This window comes from Antechinus flavipes, chromosome 1 (assembly GCF_016432865.1).
Source record: "Antechinus flavipes isolate AdamAnt ecotype Samford, QLD, Australia chromosome 1, AdamAnt_v2, whole genome shotgun sequence".
Lineage (NCBI taxonomy): Eukaryota > Metazoa > Chordata > Mammalia > Dasyuromorphia > Dasyuridae > Antechinus > Antechinus flavipes.
In genome coordinates, this window is record NC_067398.1 from 255,492,351 (window position 1) to 255,517,360 (window position 25,010).

Consider the following 25,010-nt stretch of genomic DNA (forward strand, 5'->3'; position numbering starts at 1 on the left):
GACACACTAGTACTGAGACTCAGGTGGTATGTGGAAATGTGGAATGTGGAATGTGGAAACCAAGAGCTCTAGGATTAAATCCTTGCTCTAAGCTATACTGTGGGACCTCATTTGCTAGCAGTATGAGCCCCCCAGCAACTCAACCCCTGTTTGCCTCAAGCAGAAGAGTCCCTTGTTATGAAAAGCAACATTTGGGGTAGAGGTGGAGGAATGGGAAGGCTTTTGAAGCTTGGAGGTAGTTCTTTAGGACCAGAATTTCAGCGATTTGTTTTCTACAAACCTCATTTCAAGCTGAAGTCCGAGCTGTGATTTTTATTTTTATTGTTTTTCCCTGACCTGGGTACCTCCAACATAAGCAATTGGATTATTTAAATTTTTATTTTGGCAGGTGGGAGGGAGTGGTGGTGAAGGGAGTGGAAAAGATGTGAAGAATTTGTTTTGACCATCTCAAAACAGTTTTCTGGGACAGCTCCTTCCCCTTCTGGAAAAAAGTACCCAAGAGCAGGCGGGTTTTTGTTCCTCCCTCGGTCAGAGCCCACTGCACCACCACCGCTCCCTCCCTGCTCCCGCGAGTGGGCACCCCAGGTCACTGCGGCTGCAGAGGGCAGAGCTCCGGCCTGTGCGGTCCCCGAGGGGCAGGTGGGGTCCGAGCCCCGGCCGGGGCGGCGGGCAGAAGGCGCCGCTGGGGGCCGCCCGTGCGCCAGCTTGGCCGGCCCGGGGCTGCGCCGTGCGCTCCTGGCTGGGCGCTCCGAGACACCGACACCGGCGGCGGCGGCAGCAGTGTCTCCTCCGCCGCGGGGAGGAATGCGGAACCAGCGCCTGAGCCGAGGCCGCCGGAGCCCGGGCGCCGGGGCTGTGAGGATGGCAGGCGCGCCGCTCCCGCGGACCATGGCATAGCGCCTGGGTCCCCGCCCTGGCCACCACGCGCTGCAGCCCGGAGCCTCCCCGCGCCCCGGCCCCCGCCCCCGCGCCCCCCATGCCGCACCGGCGGCCGGCGGCGAGGTAGCCCTTGGTCCCACCCCCACCTCTCCGTCCCCGCTCCCCCCCACCCCACCCCACCCCAAGAAGATTATTTAGAGAAGCGGCAGCGGGGGCAGCAGCAGCAGCAGCACAGCAGCAGCAGCAGCAGCAGCAAGCAAGCAAGGAGCAGCAGCAAGCAGCAGCAGCAGCAGCACCACAGACAGCAGGAGACGCGGGGAGCGAGCGCCGGGCTCAGCACCACCCATGGCGAAAGAGAAGAAGAGGGCTCTGCTAGAGCTCCTTCACCGAGACGGCAACCAGCTGTGCGCGGACTGCGGGGCACCTGGTGAGCAAAGGGGAGGGGGGCCAGGGACGGGCTGGGCGGAGGGGGGCCTCGGGGTCCGGCCGTCCCTTTCCGCCGGCTCGTTGGCTACCTACCTGTGTGCCTGGGTGAGCCCTCCCCTGTTCGGATGGGAGACCACCTGGGACCCACCACCACCCCACCGAGATCGGGGGGCCATTTGGCATGGGGGAGGGGTAGCTTCCCCCCCATCACGAGGGGAATAAGTGGGCGCCTCTGGTAGACCTCTACTAGTCCCCACCCTTACCCCTGCCTACCTTCTTTTCTCCTCCACACTGCGGGGGTCCTAACCTTACCTTTCTCACTCCCTTTTTGTGCTGCCCCCTAGAGGAGAAGGTCATATCCTGGAAACTGGGAGCGGTGCACCTGTTTGCCCTCTTCCTTAGCTTTGGGGGGGGAGGGGAACAGGTAGGCTTACCTTACCACGTCCCTTATAGCTCGTCCGTTTGTGTTGAACCTGTCTCCTCTTGGAAGTTTTTCCTTCCCGTTAGAACATGGAAGTTATAGATACGGCTGGGGGCTGGGAGAAGGGAGGCTGCCCACAACACCGTTTTCTGGCGGGATTCCGTGGGACCCCCATCCCTTCCTCGCCTGCCTTCTTCCTCCTTTCCTTCTCCCTCCACCCCCTCCTCCTCCGATGCGTGTCTTGCTTTCACCCACTGCCCCATTGCAAAACAGCAGCTCCACAGAAAAGAGGAAATCGTGGCGGGGTGATTGGGAGGAGGGTGTCTGAGTCCCATGAACATCCACCTCAGGAGAGGAAGAAAGGGTGTAACCAACTCCTGGCCATCCTTCTCATCCTGAGCCTCAAACTGAGTCTGAGCCTAAGACTACCTCTTTGGGAAAGAGGTGGGAAAAGAAATACAAGAATTCTCTTCCACCCCACCCCTCTTTTTGAAGGGCTGCATAGATAAAATTGAGTATTATGGATGCAGCTGGGAGTTTACCTGTATCCCTGGGCCTACCTAGAGATGTTATCTGGAGGGACCATCCCCAAAGCCTGCTGTTCACTTAGAGCTGGGGAACTTGTTTTCTATCAACTGGAGGAGAGTTAAGTATCATGTTCTAATGGGAAGACTGACAATGCTAGAAGTCCTAAGTTCAGAGTCTGACTGGCATTATATTAGGTATGTGAAGTTGAGCAAGTTGCTTTGCCTAAAGGGCACTGGATTTTCTCATTTACAAAATGAGAGGTTTGCTGGAAAGCAGCTTCATTGGCTCTTAGTTGATCTATTCTAGCTGTAATATTCTGTGGAGTTCTGTAAGAGAGCTGGGAGTCTTTAAGGGAAGAAGGGACCTTGGGAGGTCATTTAGGGAGCTAGCTGATGCAGTGGATAGAAGGCTGGGTCCCACACTCAGGAAGATCTGAGTTCAAATCCAATCTCAGAAACTTCCTAGCTGTGTGATAGTAGGCAATTCACTTAACTTCTGTCTGCCTCAGTTTCCTTAACTGTAAAAATGGGGATGATAATGAAAATACCCATTAGAGTTATTTTAATGATCAAATGTGATATTTGTAAAACCTCTAGCACATAGTAGGTACTTGTAGTGGACACTTAACAAACACTTGTTTTCTTCCCTTCCCCACCTTCCTTAAATTAATTCCCTTATTTTACAACTGAGAAACTGGGATTATGTCAGAAGTTCATGTCAGCAAGCATTTATTAAGTGCCTACCATGGCACTGTGTTAAGTATAGACATTGTAAGCACTGGATATACTGTGCCTTGTCCAAGGTCACACGCAGTAAATGGCAAAGTCAGGATTTGAACTCAAATTCTCTGACCTCAAATACAGAAAGAACTCTTTACCATCAGTCAATCATCTATCATTTATTGAGTACCTATTATATGCTAGAGATTGCAAAGAAAGATAAAAGCTCACAATTTAATGAGGGAGACAACATAACAACTATGTACAAACAGGATATAGACAGGATGAGTTGGAAATAATTAACAAAAGGAAGCCACTAAAAACTGTACCATGCTTCCTCTGGGCTCTCCACCCCCAAGCCCACCAACTCATGCAGGGTCCATCCTAACCAGGAAAGAGGATATTGAGCTTTCCCCATCACTCCCCTCCTGTCATGACCTACAAGAGCCTGGGCTCTATTGGGGCTGGAGTGTTGAGTTGGACCAATTACAGCTATTCCCTTATATCTGCCCTGCTTAGGAGTATGGAGGCTTTTACTGGGCTCCTCTGGGAGAAATCAGCCACCAGCCAGAAGCTCTGGTACTTGCTATGGCTTCCAGAAAGGCCTTTCCCAGTAGATTTCATCTGACAGATTTGGCAGCTTTCCCCATCCTCTTTGTGCCCCTTCATTTCTGCCAGTCTCCCTCCCTTATTTAATGGGCCACTGGGTATGGGATTGGTGAAGGCAAAAGGCAGTTGTTTAGTAGGGCTGTCTGAATGCAAACATTAAATGTCAAGTGACCTTTCAGCACTGCCAGGCTAGGTCTTTATACCATAGGTGGAGGAAGGAGGGTAGGAAGAGTGAAAAGTGATGGAAAAGGCAGAACCAGTCCTGGACCACATTATAATAGCAGAAATGACAGAGGAGGTTTGTAATCCCTTCCCTTTCCCCCCAAAGAAGGCTTATGTCACTTGACTGTATTTGTTTTATAGTCCAGACCTGTAATTTCCTCAGCATGGGACATTCTTTCTACGGACATTTTTTCTACTGAGTCAAAGTTGAACATTTTTGTAACTTTTTTTTTTAAAAGAGAAATTAGAATGAGGGTGGAGGTGGGGGATTCTGCCTAAGGCATAGAGCCAATTTATTGTCAGAAACAGGATTTGAATCTAGATCTGCCTGTCTCCCTTAGTTACCACTATGTACCATACTGCTTCTCCCATAGTAGGTTGCTGTATAGCCTTTACATATAGAATCTCAATTGTTTCTAACAACTGTAGGAGTTAGGTGCTATTATTATCTCCATTTTACAGATGAGAAACTGAAGTTATTTGACCAGGATCACATAGGTAATTAGTGATACTCGGGGCTTCCTCATTCCAAATGATGGGCTCCATCCACTTTGCCACCTAGCTGCCTTTACATATAGCTCTATATGTCCATACATATACATTTACATATGTTCATATACTTGCATGTATATACACACACAAACATATATGTTTGCGTTTTTTGCACATTTATTTTCAAGGAGGCCCAGAGAAATAGACAACTTCCTATCTGTTTCCATACTATTTGGGGTTATCTGAACATATATACACATATACACTTATACATACATACACAAATATATATATATATATATATACATACACATACACACACCCCCATATATACATATGTATGTATGTATATAGTTGTGTATATATGTAATACATATATACACACACATTTATGTACACCTATATATTGCATTATGCAACTGTATAATCAGTCAAAGCTTGAACACTTTTGTTACTTTTCATCTTAGGAAACTGGGATAAGGTTGGGGGTGGGGGATCCTGCCTAGGGGAGCTACCCATGGTCACAAAACAGGATTTGAGTTCAGATCTGCCCACCACCCTTAGCCACCCACCCCTTTCATAGTGGTGTGCTGTATATTATATATATTATGCATATCTATCTTGCTACATGTGTATTCTTCCCTGTGTCTTTCCATTAATCCTCTATGGAGAATGAGCTCGGTGTCTTGGAGGCCTTGCTCTAGTTCTTTTAATATTCCGTGAATCTCACAGAACTGACCCTGGGCTGTTCTTCTGCTCTTCCTCCCTGGAGGAGATGAACAGCCCACCCCCTTGGCTAGTCATGCATGCATGGCCTTTGTCTTCTGCCTCACTTACTTCTCACATGTAAATCAGTCATCACTTAATACTCTGCTTTCTGCTTTCTCTTCACCACACGCCTTTCCTCTGCTAAGTCCAAAGACCGGAGTCAGTCACCTTGCTGATGCTTATTGTTTGTCCCTCGTTCTCACCATGATAGGGGAGGTGATTTCATGACATGAAAGTGATTTGGATCTGAGGGAGGGAGGGCTGGGCAAGGTCACCCGGCTCACTTTCCCCTCCAGAGCCGGACAGAGACCGGGACCACTGGAGATGGCCCTGCAGGATGACTTTAGGCAAGTCTGAAGTTAACTTCAGTTTTCCCAAGGGATGGCCTCAGGCCTCTTGACCATTGCCACCTCCACTCTACCTTGCCAGGGGTGTCCTGGGACATACAATCTTGTCAGTGTTTGTTGTAAAGTGCCCCTCTTTTGAATAAGGGTACTTACTTTCCATGTCCCTCCCACAAGGAGAAGTCAATTTGTACTCTCTCCCTTCCTGATTGTTATGTGGTTGTTCCAGCTGTGAGTCTATGATCTTACAAGGCAGAAATATTTGGATCTGAGTTGGTGGACGGAATAAGTACATGGGAAAATCACTTTGATGTATTTAAGTAAATGTATTTAAAAATTGGTTGATTTTTTAATATATGTATTATACACACACACACACACACACACACACACACAGACATATACACATGATGTTCCAAAAAACTTAGTGTGGTTTTAACCTTTAATTTCTTAAACATGCACTAAGACTTTGGGACATTCTGCATATAGCAATGACCCTGAAAAGAATGTGCTTTGGGAAGGTTATTCATAGCCATAAAATTGCTGTTAAGAGAGAGAATCACCCAGGAAGTACAAGTTCCCAAGGTGTTCTTGTGGAGAGCTAGGGCCCCATATTTTATAGCTTGGGAAAGGTGAGTTATGAAAGGAGGTTTGTAGATAGAAAGAGAGACAGCTCTTTACTGATCCCCAAATGGGACTCTTAGGGAACTTAAGCATCCCTACCATGCGATGCCCTTCCTTCAAAATCCAAAGAAGTGGTAGAAATTGTGTGAGTTGGAGAGCTTAGAATTTAGAGCAAGTGAAGTTGATAACAAAGCAAATAGATGGAAGAAAGTAGATTTTTCAGGAGTCCTGCAGGGCCTGACTCACCTGTGTGTTGATAAGAGGCCAGGTCCTCATTAACCTTTAGATATGTCCAGGAATAAACTTATTAGAAATTCTTAGTCCCCTATTTCTTCTTACTCCCCTCAACTACTCCCCAGCTGGATTTCTGCTCATCCAAAGAGTATGCCATGCCAAAGTGGGGGCGAAGGAGAGGAGGGAAAGCAGACTTTGGCCCAAATTCATTGAAGGGATGCTCAGGTAGATTTCTCCTGTATTCTGTGAGTGAGGGAGTATATATTTGCTATTAGGAAACTGTGTTCCCTCTGTGTTCTGCATGCACTCAGCAGTCCATTCTTTTCCCCAATAACAAGGGGCTCAGTATCTGCACACTAGATTATTTTTTGCCCAGCAGGATACAAAGTTCGCCCTTTGTGCCCATCCCCCTCCCTCAACAGTGGCAGTGATCATGGAGGTAGGAGGCCCGGCCCTTGATACTTGGGTTTATGCAGTAAACTGGGCTGACTCATGGCGTGAGCTGCACTGTGCGTCAGCAAAAGAATGCATCCCTGGCTTCTACCCCCAAAGCTAACCTCTGTGCAAAGCCTGGCACTGAGGTCTCCTGCCCAGTTCTCTGTCAGCTAGATGCTCTGGAGGTGAGGGCTGTCTGGGTAAGGGGCTCACATCAGAAATCCAGCGGAAAGAAGTGGGATTCACCAGATGTCCCTCCTCCTGTGCATTTCTGCCTGCCACTTTCTGGGATGTAGCATCCACCCCCATCAGTCCCTGATGTGCTAGTCTGCCCTTTTCAAATATTGAAAATGATTCCTTAAAGTGGGACAAATATATTACTCATTGGCAGAGTAGGTGGTCCCCTCAGTTGTGTGATTTTCTGAGGGGTGCAGGGAAAGTTAGCTATTGCCAAGAACTTTGGTGGAGGGGTGTGTGGGTACACACAAATATATATATACACACACACACATACACATGTATATACACATATACATACATATACATTCACATATAAAATGGAAAGGAGCATTCTAGAGGAGTAGAAAGGAATGAAGTAGGTGAGGTGAGGTTGCAGTATATTTCTGCCTCTGTGCCTTTGCAAGGTGATTCCCCATTTACAAAATGTATTCCATCCTCACTTCTGCTCTTATGATCCCTAACTTCCTTTAAATTCTCAATGTGTGTGTGTGTGTGTGTGTGTGTGGACCCTTTGGCAGCCTGCTGAAGCCTTTGGACCCTTTCTTAGAAGAATGTGTTTGCTTTGGTTTTGAGACTGGCATTCCCCATTTTGCCTAGCCTAGAAGTAGAGCAGCTTCATGGCCATGATCCCAACATTGATTGGCAGCAAAGCCATAACCTGCTCCACTTTTCTTCCCTAAACTGATTTGTTCTTCCTAAGGCATCCAGGTGATCCCTGCCATTTACCCAGGGGTCTCACCATCTTGGTGCCTGACTTAGCTCGGTCATCCAGTCAGCTAGAGCAGTTCAGAATTTCCAAACACAAGTGACCCACTAGCCTGAGCTTTCCCCAGTAGGAGAGATTAACATCTGTGCAGCATGCCGTTATATTGGTTTTAATTGATTAAAATACAATAAATAGGATTGTAAAGGGAATGAATAACATTGAAATAAAGACGTGATTTTAATCCCATTCAAGTCACAGAGCCCACTGAAATCTAGCCACAGACCCCAGGTTAAGAATCCCTGCTCTGGAGCATAGTTTAGATGCTAGCTACCATAAAAGCCCTTTATCAGATCATTATCAATTCCAATGTAAATAGGGACTATTTTATTCTTCAGTTACAAGAGACATCCCAGAATTGGGAAACTCTGAAGAAAGCTCAGGGCAGCTAGCTCTATTTGAGCAAATCTTGGGGTAAAGGGGAAAATGAGGACTAACAAAGACTTTCCTCTTTTGTCCCCAACCCTCAATTGTGCTATAGTCTCTCTTTTATATTTGGGTCTCTGGCTTCTGCATATAGTAATAGCTTTATGTATATTAGCTGACAGATTGACCTCCACCCAGTTGTTTTCTGCTCCTCTTAAAACTTTTGTTGTTTGGTAGTTTTTTAGTTGTTTCTGATTGTTTGTGACATCATTTGAGGTTTTCTTGTTAGAGGTATGGAGTAGTTTGCCATTTCCTTCTACAACTTATCTTACAGATGAGGAAACTGAGGCAAACAGGGTGAAGTGATTTGTCCAAAGTCACATAGTAAGCATATGAAGCTGAACTTGAACACAGCTCTTTCTGACTCCAGGCCTGTACCACTTACTTGTTCCTATCTTAAAATTACTTTGTGCTATTTTGAATAGTATTTCTGTTTCCTGTTCATTTCCAAAACTACTTGAGGATAGGTGCAGTTTTATTTTTATTTTGTGTCCTCCTTACCTAGCCCAGTGCAGTCTCCAGCATATAGATGCTTAATAATTATTTGTTTGAATTGAATTTGTTATTATGTCCCCCTTGAAATATGTTGATACCATTAGAGTATCATTCATGTAGAGATTGACATTGATTCTGATAAAGACAAAGCAGCATGTGATAGTGGGAAAAGAACTGAATGAGGAGACTTGCTGAACTCTGGTCTTGGCTCAGATAGTAGTTTGCTTACCTGGAAGAGCTTATTTCCCCCTCCCACTCCTTTCCTTCCACCTCCCACCCCACTGTTACAGAACTCTTCAGAGCCAAAGATTCCAGTTCAGTCTCTGAACTCTACTCCCTGTGTAGGGGACTGCAGGACCCTGCCTGCCGGGGGCTTCCTAGGAGGGCTGACTTTCAGAGATTTTCTGCCTATTAGCTGCCTCTCCATATTGAATTACCATTTCAGTAATGGCCTCATGTCTAATTCCCAGCACATGTGGCACCCTATCAAGCTGGATGGCCTTTTCTAAATCGTGCGCTTGGCGTGTTAGGAAGCCTCTCGGTTTCCCAAGAAAACACTTTCCAGCCCAGATCTATCAGATAGGGGTTGTAGCTTATGATGAATCAATTTGATTGGAAACCAAATCAAGTACAGCAAATACTGGGATCTGGCATAAGGCTGGGGAAAGGGAAAAAGGAAGATGAGCTATTCTCTGAGTTTTCTTACTAGAAAGGAATGAATATGGGCTTCCTTCCCCCCCACTTCACACACACACACACACACACACACACACACACACACACACACACACACACTCATTCTCACCCACCTTGGATTTTTAGCATTTGATGTATATGATGCTCAGTTCTTTTGTAGGGGGGTTAAAAGGGGTTGGATTTTTTTTTTTCTGGTGGTGACTTTGTTAAGTTACTCGATTGCTTTAGGGTTTCAACTAAAATAGCTACTGAACTCTTTGATTTGGTCTGATCCCCTTAAACTAAACCAGAGGCTAGATCAAAATCATGCTTTGGGTGGAGGGTTGGAATGGGGGAAGGGGATCAAACTATCTAGGCTAGGTTCCCTTACTGATTGGCAGGAAGGGGAGGTACCTATAGTCTAAGTCAGGCCTTGGAGCTAAAGCCATAAATGAGAACAGCACTGGAGATAGAAGAAAAAAGGAACTAAATGGGTTTTCCCAGAACACACCCATTTACCATGCTCTAATATTAGGGTTTTCTCCCTTTCTTTTCTTCTTCCTTTCTCTATTTCTCCCTCTCTGTTCTTTTTCTTTCATCCTCTCCTCCTCCCTTCCCTCCCCATCCCTGGCTCTCCCTGCATCCCACTCCCCACTCCCAGCTTTGCAATGAATGAGGTAAAATCTGCATTAAAACGCAGGAACATCAGAGTAGAAATTGCAGGGTCAGAGCTGCTTAGAAGAGGGTGGCTCCCTTTTTTCCCCCACCAAGCTGGTTTTCTGTTAGGATGATTGGCAATGCAGTCCTTGGATCCTAATATATAGCTAAGAAGTTTTCCTTTAGTATTCTTGTCTCCCAAAATGCATGTGCTTTGCATCTCCTGATACAGTGGAAAGAACATCGGCTTTGGAATCAATATATCCCTTTTCTGGTATAGTCAACAAGCATTGATTAAGCTCCTATTACATATGTGCCAGACACTGTGCTAAGTGGGACTAATAATTCCCTGCCTGACCTTTGGCAAATTACAGAGACTCTCCCTAGAAAACAATTTCCAGCCCAGATTCATCTGATTGCAGCTTATAGAGCTACAATTCCCATCTGTCAAATGAAGGGGTAGAATCAGGTCCCTTCCAGATCTTTATATTCCCATTTGTTTCATATGGAGCCATGGAGTAGAATGTACTTTGTTTATTCCCACATTTCATTCCTTTCTAGAACTTTACAAAGTGCCTGGAGAAGAGGAGGAGCTTAATAAATGTTGACTGTGTGATTCATCTCCCTTCTCTGCTTCAACTACTGATGTCCATGGCTTCCTAAGTCCCAACTAAAATCCCACCCTCTACAAGAAAACTTCCCCAATTCCTCTTAACTCCAGTATCTTCCTTCTATTAATTCTTTTCTAATACCCCAGAGAGGTAAAGTGATTGACCAATATTTGAGAGGAGGGAGAAAAAAAATTATTTATTACCATCTGAAAGTGTATTACAAAAGTTTTTTTATCATATCTATGTGAATTTTCAGTATTTAAAAGTTTAGAAACTTTTTTTTACAATTTTACAATACAAATACAAATTTAGGAAGGTCTTGTATATAATGAATCTAAATTTATCTTATATATAGCTTCTCTGTACATAATTGTTTGCTTGTTGTTGCCACCACTGTGTGCTCCCTGAGGAGGATTATCATTTTGCCTCTTTTTGTATCCCCAGTGCTAAGAACAGTGCCTGGTATATAATAAGCATTTAATTACTGTTTATTGATTGATTAGTTAATATAGAGTGATTGATCAACCAGCTAAATATTAGATTGGAGGACTTGGGATCCGAAGGGAGCAGGGGAGGGTGTCGAGGAAGAAGAGAATAAGCTTTTCCAAGTAAGTGAATTTTCCAGATAATTGAAGGTCTTCCCTTGAAGCACTAACAGTTTTTGAGTTAAATGAAAATTCTTCTACATGATTCCTGTGTAGTGAGAATTATCTATTTGATAAAGAAAATTTATTGAAGCTAAGTCTTTTGGTCATAATAATTTATCAGAGTACTGAACATAATTTTACCTTTTCTTGATGATTCAGGCCTACCATTGTGAATACTACTGTTTTGAAGCACCATGTGGTCATGTCTTTTCCCCTGCTCAAAATGATCAGTAGCTATCTATTACCAATGGCCTAATAAACAAAATCCATGCTTGTTTGTTTAGCAGAATCTTTCCAAATTTTGGGTCAAATAAACCTTTCTAGTCTGACCTCTACTCTCACCTACTGTAACCCATCCACTCCTGCCAAGCTGAACTATTTCCTGTTCACTGAATGTTTATTCTAGGCAATACAGTGGATAGGTATTCTGACTCTACAGTTAGAAGTTCTGGGTTCAGATTCTGTCTCTTATATTTGTTTCCTTTATGATATCGAGTAAATCACTAACTTCCCTGGTCATTTGGTGTTTGTTTTTTTAATTTATAAAATTGTAAAATCTGAATTGGACTAGATGGTCTTTGAAGTCCCAACTGAAGGGCTAAGATGATCTCACCTTCTTACATTTGTTTTGGTTGTTTTCTCTAGCTGGAATATGCTCCTTACCCCACCTCCATCCATCCCTTCAGCATTTTTCCATCCTTCCAGGCTCAGCTTAAATCACCTTCTTTTTGAGGATGTCCTCACCACTAAAAGCAATCTTCTTTCCTTCTTCTGGGCTCTTAGGATATTTAAATTTGAACTACTCATAAGGCTTGTTATTTAAAACCTAATATTTGTAGGGGAAGAGAAATAAGTATTTATAAAGAAGAACTTACTATATGCCAGATATTGTGCTAAGCATTTTTTACAAGTTTTATCTCATTTGATCCTCATAACAACCCTGAAAAGAAGTTAAAAAAAAAAAAAACTGAGGCAGACAGAAGTTAAATCACTTGGCCAGGTCATATCACTTCAGTTAAGTTTCTGAGATCAGATTTGAATTCAGGTCTTTCTGACTTAGGTGCAGCATGGCAACCACTGTGCCACCCAGCCACCTCCATATGTTGTTTTATTGGTACATGTTACTTCTCTCCCCTGTTAGGCTGTAAATTTTTGTTAGTCATTATTGGTATAATTATATGTGTGTGTTTAAGGTCAATTGCAGCATACAGGGCCAAACAAAACAAACACTTATATTTTAAATTTTTTCAATTAACAATTGACTATTTTCTTCAGGAAGTGTTCCTTGACCTCACTATTAATAACAACTTTTTCCCCCCGTAAAGCTCATATAGGAATTGAAGTGCTTTTTTTCCAAACCTTGAAAGTATAATATAAATATTAGTTATATTTTTCTTTTACAGTGGTTAATTCTTTTATGTATTATGCTTATAATATATTTGATGAATATAATACAAAAAGGAATTAAGCATAATAATCTGTCTGTCATATATAGGATTGAGATCTGGAAGGGATTTCAAAGGTTATCTAGTCCAACTTCTCTCATTTTTACAGATAAGGAAACTGAGGTTCTGAAAGGTTAAATGACTTTCCTTTTATATAAGTAGTAAAAATCAGAGTCTTTGGGCTTTGGGTTTGGGCATACTGGGAAGAAAAAAATGCTAAAGTTCACAAACTGGTATTTTTTCTCCTTCTTTATTCCTTCCATTCTTCATCCCTCTCTCTCTTCCTTCCCTCCCTCCTTCCTTCCTTCCTTCCTTTCTTCCTTCCTTCTTTCCTTCCTTTCTTCCTTCCTTCTTTCCTTTCTTCTCCCTATTTCAACTAGGCTGGAAATACAAGGTCACACATAGACTCAGGTCCAGTTCTGATCAATATAGAAGTTTTAAACTGTTCTATTTTCCAGATGAGGCCAGTTTATTCCTCTTTAGGCATTTGGTAGCTCTTTATTCCCACCTGAGCTATAACTCAGAGCTTCTAAATGCCAGAGAAATTTCAGCCTCAACCTCTTCAGCAACCAGGGATTATAGGCATGTGACACTACATCCAATTATTATACCCATTTTAAGGATGCTAAAGCTTAAATTCAAAGAAGTGAAATACTTTATTAAAGGTCACATAATTCGTGAGTAGCCCAAAACTTCTGTTGATCAGCATGGAATATTTAGCTTAATACATTTTTTACTTGGGTCAGTTACCCCACTCTTTAGGCAGCCTGATAGTGTTTCATTTCTAGGAGCTTACCATTTTGGTGTGGGACTTAGTGAGGACACCCAGTTGGCTTTAACCCCACTATTGCTCAAGACCCCAAGCTCAAGCTATCCATCAGCCTCAGCCTCTTCAATAGCAGGAACTACAGGTACATACCAGCACTCCTAGTGAGCTTGTCTATTTTAATAATTATTTTTCATTATATAGCTTGGTCTCAATTAGCATAACATAATGAATTCCTGAAATGGTCACATTATTTGAATTTAAACTACTCAAAGTTATAATTATACCCAAAATATGATAATTGATTCCAGCTTATTGGAAATATGCAATGAAAATTCAAATAATGTGACTATGTCACAGATTTGTTAATTACGTCTTTCTGTAATTAGTTTCCTTTCCTCTGTTATCTTATTTGATGCATTTAAAAACATTCTTCTGAGAAGGGGTCTGTAGGTCTTCCTAGACTGGGGAAAGTAGTAGTGATTAAAAAAAAAAAAGATTCCTCAGAAGTTGAATAATTGATCTTAGTGTTAGAAAGAATTGCAAGAAATTCAAGTCAATAAGCATCTATCAGGAGCTTACTAAATTTGCCAGGTACTGTGCATGGCACCTATAAACAGAGACAAAAACAAAACTGCCCCAATCTTCAAAAGGTTTATGTTCTACCTTGGCTGATGATTAGCAGTATAAGAACTAATACAGATCTTATGACTCCTAGTGCCATGTCCCACACTCTCTATGAAACTACAAAATAAGTATATGTCCATGAAACTTTTTTATATTAACAGCTAGTGAATTTGGATATAGAGTAAGCTAGATGTCTGAATAAGTTGAGAGTATTCCCTGTAGCTGAATGCCAATATAATCAAACTGTATTATCACAGGTATATATTACAATTCAAACCCAAGACCTTGACACATAACTGTATACTATGAAGTCTGATGGGATTGACTTGGGATAGAATAATGAATATGCTGAAGCTGGTTATTTATTTATTAAGCATCTACTGTGTGTAATCCTCATTTTTTGGTACTGATTATTCTGTCTTGTCTAACTATAACTCCATTGGGCTTTTCGGGTTTTCCAAAAAATACTGGAGTGGTTTTCCATATCTTCTTTGGCTCATTTTACAGATGAGGAAACTGAGGCAAACAGGACTAGTGACTTGCCCAGAATCATACAGCTAGTAAATGTCTGAGGGTATATTTGAACTCCAAAAAATGAGTCTTCCTATTTTCAAACTCGGTGCTCTATACACTACATGGTACTAAAGATAGATATTAAAAGAAATAATCCCTGACATTCTGTTAGACAGGTGTAACCTATATACAAAGTCAGGAATTACAACATATGTAAAAAAAAAATTATATCAGATAATTCCTTTAGATACTTAACTGGGCACTAATGATGAGGGGATTTGGGAGGGGTTTTGTGAGCTATGAGTGTTTTTACCATCCATTACCATTCTTTTTGGTATAGGAAGTATTCCTATTCCTGATCCTGCCCTTAAGGGAAGTAGGTATACCACTGGAAAAACACTAGATTTAAAATCAAGGGATTTGGATTTGAAACCTAATTGCCACTTTCTAGTAGTGTGACTCTTGGCAAGTCATGTTACCTCTTTTGGCCTTATCTGTAAAATAAGGGGTTGGATAGATGGCCTATAGAGTTCTTCCCTGATCTAAATCTATGATCCTCTTAGGTAACTTATTTTTGTAGGCTTTGTCATCCATTTTTTGCCACTAAGGCTTTTAAGACTCTTTCTCTCTTAGGACTATTTAGATTTTAATAGGGAACTTTTAAAGGTTGAAAAATCTTCTAAAAGCAAAGAAGTGCATCTCTTAAGGGGAATGTCAGACCCCATAAAAGGCAACAGGGGCACAGTTTGGGGGAATAAAAGGACTTCTCAAACCAAATTCAAGGTCACCCTCTATATCCCACCCTCACCAGAAAGCCTGAGATTTGTGGTCTTGTCATTTATTTTTTCCTTGACATTAGTGTGGTAAGAAATCTCACTATAATCCAGTGGTTCTTAACCTTTTTTATGTTATTTATTCTGTGAACAGTCTGTTGAAGCCTGTGAATATCTTCTCAGAAGAACATTTTTAAACAATTGTGGTTAAAATATAAAATAAATACGTTTACAAAAGAAACCATTTATATTCAAATATAAAGGTGTAATTTTTTTCCCCATCCAAGTTCAAGTATCCTTTAATATTTATCCATAGACCTATAGATTCCAATTACTAACTCTACCTTTTATGGGCCTTATGCCAAGGGTTTCAAATAAATCAGTCCTAATCACTATTGAATACACTCTGCATTTTTCCTCTTTTAACTATTTAGATTTTCATGGGCTTTTGAAGGAGGTGGTACACAGAGGCAGGTACCTTTGTGTTTATTGCAGAGGAGGTCGGGTGTGATTTTAAAACTGCAGAGCCTGGCATTTCCCTTCTGATCTATGCTGTGTCACCCTCAGGTGTTTACTGAGCAAGTTGCTCCAAATGGTACTGTATCTGGCAAGGAAGCCATGTCCTCAGCAGATTAATAAGGCAATGGAAAGACCCATTGTTTAGTTGAAACCTTGCTTCAGGATTGGTTACTTTTCAGATATGATCAGTCTGAGATGAAAGGCAATCTAGAGCATCTTTGGCCAAATCCTACTGTTAATTCAGGGATATGTCAGTAACATAACTTTGGCAAAGAGATCCCTGCCTATTTATTATGCCCAGTTTTTTCACATTGCCAGGAAAACCTAGAGGGGGGGGATGTATATTTGTGTATGTATGTGTCTGTGTCAGTATATTTAAAAGCAAATTAGACCCAAAGAGGACAGAAGAAAATGCTCCTCCTTTTCTTTGAAAAAGTGGGGAGCTGAGTGTAGAACAATGCATATAATGTTAGATTCATTTGATGTGTTCATTAGTTTTGTTGAACTGATTTGTTTGATTTTTTTCTGTTTGCATTCTCACAAAGGATGGTTTGTTGGTTAAGGAAGCAGGGAAAGGATACATTCAGAAATTATGATGATATGAAAAACTTATCAAGTTAAGAGTAAAAAAATTCTTTTTAAATTAAAGCAAGGTAGAACTTAATAGTTATTAGGGAATGCATACTATATTGTTCAGGCTTAGCTCTGACACTTTGATTATTGTGTGATAAAACTCTTTAAGTCTCTCAGTATCCTTCTTAGGGAAACATGAAAGGTGCCTTGAGGTGGAATTGATCACTTGCAAAGTGTCCAAGATCCTGGATTGAAGGATATTGCAGGACCATGGTCAGTCCTTGAGGACATGAAACAGTTTTTTATTTATCTGTTGTTTCTGCCCTATTTCTCTTCTGCAAAGTACATGAGGATGCATAAGAATTATTTGTTAAATGAAGAATCATGATGTGCAAAAGTATCTAAAATATTTAATTTTAGTTTAAGAATTTCCCTCTGCCTTTCCCCTATTCTCCCTTCTTCCTCTTTCACTCTTCCCCTTCTCCTCAGTCCTTCCCTACATACATATTGGAGGGGGGGTAAGGGGAAGAGAAGAAAAGAAATTCCTAAACCAAAAGATGCCTCTGTGTGTGTGTGTGTGTGTGTGTGTGTATGTGTGTGTTTCTGTGTGTATCTGTGTGTGTATGTGTCTGTGAGTGTGTATAAAGAGAAACAAAGAGAGAAACAGAGAAAGGTAGAAACAGACAAAGAGACAGAGGGAGAGGCAGAAGCTGACAGAGGGAAAGAGAGCGAGAGACACACACACAGAAAGAGACACACAGACACAGAGATAGACAGATGGACAGAGAGAAAAAGGAGAGGGGGCTATTTAGTCTTTTCAGCTAAGTATCTTCCAAACACTTTGCAATCAGAAAGAACCATTTCCTTTTATAGTATCTTGAATACAGCTCAGACTTCAAATGCATCAGCAGAAGCATTCCTCATCTTCCTTGCCTCTCAGACGTCTGCTCACATTGATGCTCTGCAGAGGAGATGTGATTGATCTGAGGCTGGAGAGGGTATCTCTTTGAGCCACAAATGACTCATCATCAGATACAATAAGACTCTATTACCAGACAATATTTATTAAAGGAGAATCACAAGAAGAGAGTACTGTTTAATCCAAAGGAATGAATCACTAATGGGAGAATTTCAGGCATTGACAGATGGAAATTTTCAAGATAGATAAGGTTGGAAGGGACCTTGAAGGCCATTTACTTCAAGATTTTTTTTTTTTTTTTATTAAGGAGGAAACTAAGTCCCAGAGAGGCTTAAGTGGTTTGTCCTAGATAATACTGATAATAAACATAGCAGAGCTGGGACCTTTCTTTGGACCTTTGACTTCACCCCGTTATGCTGCTCCTCCAAGTCACACCATCTTTACAATCCTTTAAGTCTCATGCTCTAGTGAAAATGCTGGACTTTTAACCACTACTGAAGTGGTTTTTTTTTTTTTTTTTCAGACAGCTGAGAGAAGAGGCCCCACCTACTCTAACAAGAGCCTTCAGCTTGGGAGTCTTGTCCTTAGTAAATTGTAGCTTTCTCTCACATTGCTGACCTTGACCTTGTCCTTGCCACTTGTGTGGTGTCTCAGGCCTGTTATGACTATGTCGACTTGCTTTCTGAGAAGTGCATTTGACTGCTTCCTGCTAGTACTTCTAACTGAGGCAAAAGTACCAAGAGTTCAAATAGCTGTAGTTCCCTGGAAGTAAGATCAGAGTCAGCAAGATTATTTGCCCCAAATACCAGGTTGTCCCCCGCCACAACAAGTGGTAAAGGTTAGGTGTTGGCATATTTAACCTATATCAGATTGGTTGCTGTCTTAGGGAGGGAAGTAGCAAGGAAGAGGGAGAAATTTGGAACACAAAGTTTTACAAAAATGAATGTTGATGGGCAAAAAAAATTTGTAGCAGCCCTTTTTGTAGTGGTAAGAAACTGGAAACTGAGTAGATATCCATCATTTGGGGAATGGCTGAATAAGTTATGGTATATGAATGTTATGGAATATTGTTCTATAAGAAACAATTAGCAAGATGATTTCAGAAAGACCTGCAGAGACTTACATGAACTGATGCTAAGTGAAGTGAGTAGAACCAGATCATTGTACACAGAAACAAGATTATATGATAATCAACTGTGATGGACATGGCTCTTTTCAACAAAGAGATTTTTCAGGCCAATTCCAGTGGTCTTGTGATGGAGAGAGCCATCTGCTTCCATAGAGAGGACTGTGGGAACTGAATGTGATTCACAATATAGTATTTCATGTTTGTTATTGTTGCTATTGTTTGCTTGCTTGTTTTTTTCTTTCTCATTTTTCCCCCTTTTGTTCTGATTTTTCTTGTGCAGTATGATAAAGGTGGAAATATGTTTAGAAGAATTGCTCATGTTTAAGCTATATTGGATTATTTACTGTCTGGGGAGGGAGAAAAATTTCCAAATTTTTGTGTTCCAACACAAAGTCTTGCAAGGGTCAATATTGAAAACTATCTTTATATATATATATATGCGTGTGTGTGTGTGTGTGTGTGTGTGTGTGTGTATACATATATATATGGAAAAATAAAATCCTTTTTAGGAAAAATGAGAAAATATATACATTTTTTAAAATAGGTTGGGTTTTCAATAGAAAAGAAAGTCATTGCTTTGACATGATTGTTGCTGCTGTCTTGTTAATGCAAATAATTGAAAATTGACTTATTTCTAGATTCATTCTCTGAGTTTATCCTAGTAGTTTTGCTATTCATTCCTTGTCTAGGCACTGGGCATCTGCCCTTCAAGTAGGGACAGTGGGTCATATAGAATAAGAGAGGGACATTAGGACCCAGTGTTGTTCAGAGTCAGTGTGGAAAAAGAACTTTGACTTTGAAGTCTAAGTTCAAATGCCGTCACTGCCATTGACTAGCAATGTGACACTGGGCAAATTACTTCACTTTCTTAGACCTCAGCTTCCTCATATGAAAAGGGGCGGGCTGGGCTAGATGGCTTCTGAGGTTCCTCCAGCCATAGAGCCAGCCCAATTTTTCTATTTTACATGGAAGGAAGCTAAAACCCAGGGAACATAAGTGATGTCCCCACATCACCCAGATAATAGGTTAGTCCACTGGGATGTTCTTTCTATCATACCACACTGAGAGAAAGAGAAAGAAGATCATCTCTAGATGGATGCTTTTTGGTGTGAATTGATTGCTTTGTCAACCAATGCAAATAAAACTTTTATCAAAATAAAAAAAAATCACTAGAGGAATTTTACATGTAAATTTGATGTAGAATAAGTTGTGCGGTCCAGGAAGGTAGATGCAGAAACTCACCTACTTTTATTGTTCTTTACAACCAGCTGTTATTTTTCTGCATAAATGAAGAGCCAAAATAGTGTTAGATTCTCAGAAGGTATTGCCTAAAAGACATTGAGGGATAACGCATAATTTTATGTGTGTGTATATGTATGTATATACAATATATGTATAATATTATATATTATACATTTTGCTGAAGCAACTCTGGTTAAGTCATTTGAATTTCTCTGGGCCTCTATTTCCTCATCTATAAATGGGTATAATAATAGCATCTGCCTCCCAGAATTGTTAGGAGGCTCTACTAAGGTAATATATGAAAAGCCTTTGCAAATGTAATTGTTCTTTGTACATGTGAGGTCCTGCTATTATTTCATTGACAGCAGATTTAGTTTCCTAATTAGGTTTTGTGAAAATGTATTTGAATTTCCTGAGCCCACAGTGGCCAGGCTGTGGCGGACAGCTGAGAGATCTGCCTACTATTAAAAAAAAAATTAGTGGCAGACCCTGTACAGAGTAGATTACCTACCCTCAGTTAAATAAAAAAGTAATCGTCCCAGGAGTTGCACTCCTTGAAATCAAATTGGAGTCCCCTGTGAGGGAGTGGTGGGATAGAGGAGCCCTTGCTTGTCCTGGTCCTAGAGGAAATTGTTTTATTCCTGGCCCAGGTCCTGTGACACTCTTAAATTTGAGACACTTCCTGAATTGAAAGCTGGATTGGGGCAAGCCCTAGCAACCCTTCCCTAACTGATCCACATTAGGATAAGTTCCCCAGAGTTCCACATTTGCTTGGCAGATTTCAGTGGCTGGCATTTCAGTGTGTGTCTTGCCTATAATTCCAATAAGAATATAAGTTTCTTCTGGATGTCAAGGAGATCCTAAGTTTTAATTATTTCCCCTCTGGAAAGTCAGAGCAGAGAGAGACCTTAGAGATCATCTAGTCTGACCCCTTCATTTTTACAGAAGAGAAACTGAGGTCCTAAAAGGTAAAATTACTTGTCCACACAGTTAGAGGAATAACTATATCTAGTAACCCAGGCCTCCTGACTCCCACTTCCATGTTGATTCCATGATAGCAGGCTACATTCATTCATTTGGTCATGGGCAAAACCCTGAGATGAGTAATAAGAAAGGAAATTTCAGGTCTGCATATTAGCCGTAGTCCAATGAGCAGAATGGACAATGGAACTCCTCCTTATGTCTGGCTCCTTTGGCCCTTTGCAGATGGTCCTATAGCTTGGTGCTTGATGTTGATCAACTATTAATTGACAATGTTTGTAAAGACCTGAAGCAAGGAGGAAGTCAGACTCTGTGACTAAAATGTTTTCTGTGACTCTTTTCTCTCCATTAGATTCTCTATAATACTGTTTCATACCACCATATAGAAAGCCTTTTTTTTTCTTTTAGCTCACAAAACATGGACCATTAGTTTGTTCTCTAGAAGTGACACTTTAATGGAGAAAGACCTTTTGGACCCTACCTGGAAATGAGCAGTCTGTGGAATTGGGGTTGGCACATGCTGGACTGCTGTGTTCTTCAGAGTTCAAGCATTAGACTGAATCTAATACTTCTGAGAAAAATGCCAGGATTCCTTCTTTTTTTTCTCTAGGCCTTTGGCTGACCCCAAGATGACTGACTGTTTGGCAGTTTCCCTCAGGGACAGGGACTAAATCTGAGATTTTGTTGATATAAGGAACTCTATCACTGCAGGTCTTGTCAAGCTCACGCAGCCAGGATGTGTCAGAAGTGAAACTTGAACCCAGAGCTCTCCTGGCTCTGAGGCCATCTCTGTCCCATTCTTCAGAAGTTCCTCCATCCCTTCATATAGCCCCCATGGAAATACTTGCATCTGTTACTGGATATAAAGTAACAAGGCATTGTACTTGTGTTTGGGTTTTGTATCATTCCCTCTCTGGTTACTTTCTCTCAGCTCTGCTGATCTTTGATTTAAACTACTTCCTGATTTTCTGTTGGATCAGCATTTAGTGGAGAAAGCCTCCTCATGTGTGTGGCCCCGCAGAGTCGTCAGCACAGCCCTGCAAGGCCTGCGCTGGCACTGGCCATCGAGATTCCACAGAGCCTGGGAGTTGACGCCAATGTTTGGAATCCAAGCAGGCAGTTCAGGCAAGGCATGACTGGGGCCAAGTGGGACTGTGGCCAGGCACGATGGGCCTCAGGACTCCAGCCTGGACAGTCTTGGCCCACCTAGTAAGGACTTGTCTTTGGAAGTAAATTGGGCTGGTGAGATTGGATACAGTTTAGCAAGTGTCTCTGCAGTCATGTAGTTTCTTAGCTGTTCTCATGAGAATGTGCTCATGACTAGCAGAGTAATATATAGCCTTATATCTTATTCTGGATTTTGCTTCTGCCAAATCTACTTGTAAGAGGAGGAAAAAAGAAAGAGGAAAGAGAAAAGAAGGAGAGAAAGAGGTAGATCTGTAGATGAAAGAAGATATAAAGGAGGGAATGGAAGGAGGAAGAAGGAAGGAAGAGAGGCAGGAAAGAAAGAAGAAAGGGAAAAAAGAGGGAAGGAAGAAAGGAGGAAGGGAGGGAGAGAAGTAAGGAGATAGAAAGTAAGAAGGGAATGGAAGAAGGAATGGAGGGAAGGAAGGAAAGGGGGAAAAAGGAAGGAAGAAAGGAAGAGAGGGACGGAGGAAAGAAGGAAAAAAGGAGGAAGGGAGGGAGAGAAGAAGGGAGATAGATAGAAAGCAGGAAATTGAAGAAAGAAGGAAAGGAGAAAGGAAGGAAAGAAGAAAGGAAGGGAGGGAGAGAAGGAGGGAGATAGAAAGTAAGAAGGGAATGGAAGAAGAAAGGAAGGAATGAAAAAAGGGAGGAAGAGAGAAATGAAGAGAGGGAGAAAGGAAATAAAGAAGAAAAGGGAAGGAAGGAAGGAAGGAAGACACCAGTCACTGTGTTAAGTGCTTTTTATGAATATTATTCTATTTAGTCAAAATAACAACCCTGGGAGGTGGGGGCTAATTTTTTATCCTTTTTTTAAATAGGATTTTTATCCTTATTTTACAGTTGAGGAAATGAAGGCACTCAGATTTTGGTGGGGAGGGGGTTCAGTTTTTTTTTTTCCTTTATTTCAAAAAAGTTAAAGAATCATCCTGGGCTCTTGAGCTTCTAAAAAGTTTGACTTCCCCACACATGTCTTCAAAGGTTTAAAAAAAAAATCCCTTCTAAAATGGGACAAAAAAGGAATGGAGGAAAAAGTCCACGTTTACTCAAAACAACCACATTCTGCAGCCTGCTTTAGATGCATGAGAGAAGGCATATGTGGAACAAATTTCAGGGAGAAGTAAATAGATGATAAGTGACTTGTCCAGGTTCCTATAACTAGTAAGTATTTGAAGCTGAATTTGAACTCAGCTCTTCCTAATTCCAGGCCCGGCATTCTACTCACTGTGTTGCCAAGCAACCAGCATAAGAATTCAACTTACACTTTCTACCATTTGGATTCTGGCACTTTCCTGTCCTATAATCTCCCTTTCTGCCAATTCATGTCCTTGGCTTACCTCGAGGAAGTCCATTGGATTGCTTTTTCACACAATGTAATAACTTAGATTTAGAGCTGGAAGAGACTTCATTTCATCTAGTCAAACCTGCTAATTTTATAGATGGGGAACTGAGGCCGAGAGAGTTGTGACTTGCCCTCTGCATACAACCAAAGATGCGGTGCTAGAAGACATAAAAGGTCACCCTGCCCAGCACTGTCATTGGCTTAGTCAGGTTTGCCCTATGAGACAGTAAATGACAGAACTTGGGATTCAAACCTGCATCTCCTCTGATTCTCAATCTCATTCTCTTTTACATTGCACCAAAATGCCTCCCATCTGCAATACTGTGATTCATCTTTTTTAGGGCACATTGCATTTTAAGCAGCCTCGTGTCATTTGTCCTAGCCTGAGCTTCTGTTCCCAGCTCAGAGAAAGGGAGCTACTACCAAGTTGTGTGCACCCAGCCTTGTGCCCTGTTGTCAGATTGCCTTGAACTTTTACTAACCTGGCCAGCCCCTCCCCTGGGGGTTGGGTTTTTCCTTCCACTCTGGCAGGTGGAGAAGTGGCAGGATCCGGAGGTTCCGTGATGTGCCTCCAGCCAGGTAGTTGATTCAGAGCCAAGTTTAGGCCAAGTGCCAGGCTCCTCACTTCCTGAATCACTTACCTAGGCGTTCTCTCTCTTTCCCAGGACTTGGTGAACTTTCTAAGTCTTGGCTTCCCTGCCCAGGTAGTGTCACAGCATATTCTATCACATCTTCCTAAGAGTAGGATTGCTACTAGGGATTGAATGGCTCAGAGGCCATCATGTTACAGTTGAGGAAACTGAGGCTCAGGGAGATGTAGTGGATCACCCAAAGGTACACAAGTATTGAGTGTCAGACGAAGGATTTGATTCCACTTTTTCTGAGTCAAGCACAAGTATTCTTATAAGCTGGGTTCAAGTCTTCCTATTTGTGGTATGTGCTTACTATGTGGCCCTTGGGCATTATACAGGACTTCTCAATGTCCCCAGACAACTCTCTAAAACTACAAATGAAAGAGGAGTTAATGGGAGCCTAGATCTATAGTTGGAAGGGGCTTCAAAGTCCAACCTACTTCATTTTTACAGATAGGGAAATTGAGATTCAGAGAAATTAAGTGATAAAGGTACAGTTAATAACTATCAAAGTTTGGACCCAGGTATTTGAACTTCAGAGCACTGAATTATGCTGCCTCTATGCCAAAAGGAAAGGGAAGGAAAGGAATGGGGAGAGGGGAGGAGGGAGGGGGAGAGAGAGAGAGAGAGAGAGAGAGAGAGAGAGAGAGAGAGAGAGAGAGAGAGAGAGAGAGGAAGGAGAAAGAAGAGGAGAGAGAAGGAGGAAGAAAGAGAGAAATGAAGGGAGAGAGGAAAAGAAGAAGGGAGGAAGAGAAGGAGAGAGAGAGAGAAGCAGGGAGGGAAGAAATGTGCTGCAAGGACAAGGATACAGGTTATCTGCTCCTAATTTTTAATGTTACAGGTTAGGAAATTGGAGCCCAGAGAGATTAGGTAAATTATCCCAGATCACATAGATAATAAATGGCAAAGCCTAGATTGAAATCCAGATTGTCTGATTGCCCTGAGCCACCTAAGCTGTTCCCCAAATTACTTTAGCTGAGGCAGTCCAGTTTGAAGAGGGAAAAGAAGAAAAATGTAACATTCTGGTGGAAAACAGAAATTACCAGTGATAGGGAGGAACACTGAACTTAATTTCTTTTTCATTCTTTGTATTTATATCACCAGTCCCTTGCACACAGTCTGACACATAATAGGTGCTTAATATATATTTGT

General features: G+C 41.8%; 1 protein-coding gene across 1 annotated transcript in view; it reads left to right on the forward strand.

The window, feature by feature from the left end:
* The first annotated feature begins 1,125 nt into the window (after positions 1-1,125).
* Positions 1,126-25,010, forward strand: part of ADAP1 (ArfGAP with dual PH domains 1) — a 176,718-nt gene continuing 152,833 nt past the window's right edge. Inside the window, exon 1 of the mRNA XM_052000571.1 lies at positions 1,126-1,306. Coding sequence (XP_051856531.1) covers positions 1,225-1,306 — 82 coding nt within the window. The 5' untranslated portion in view covers positions 1,126-1,224. The remainder of the gene's footprint in view (positions 1,307-25,010) is intronic.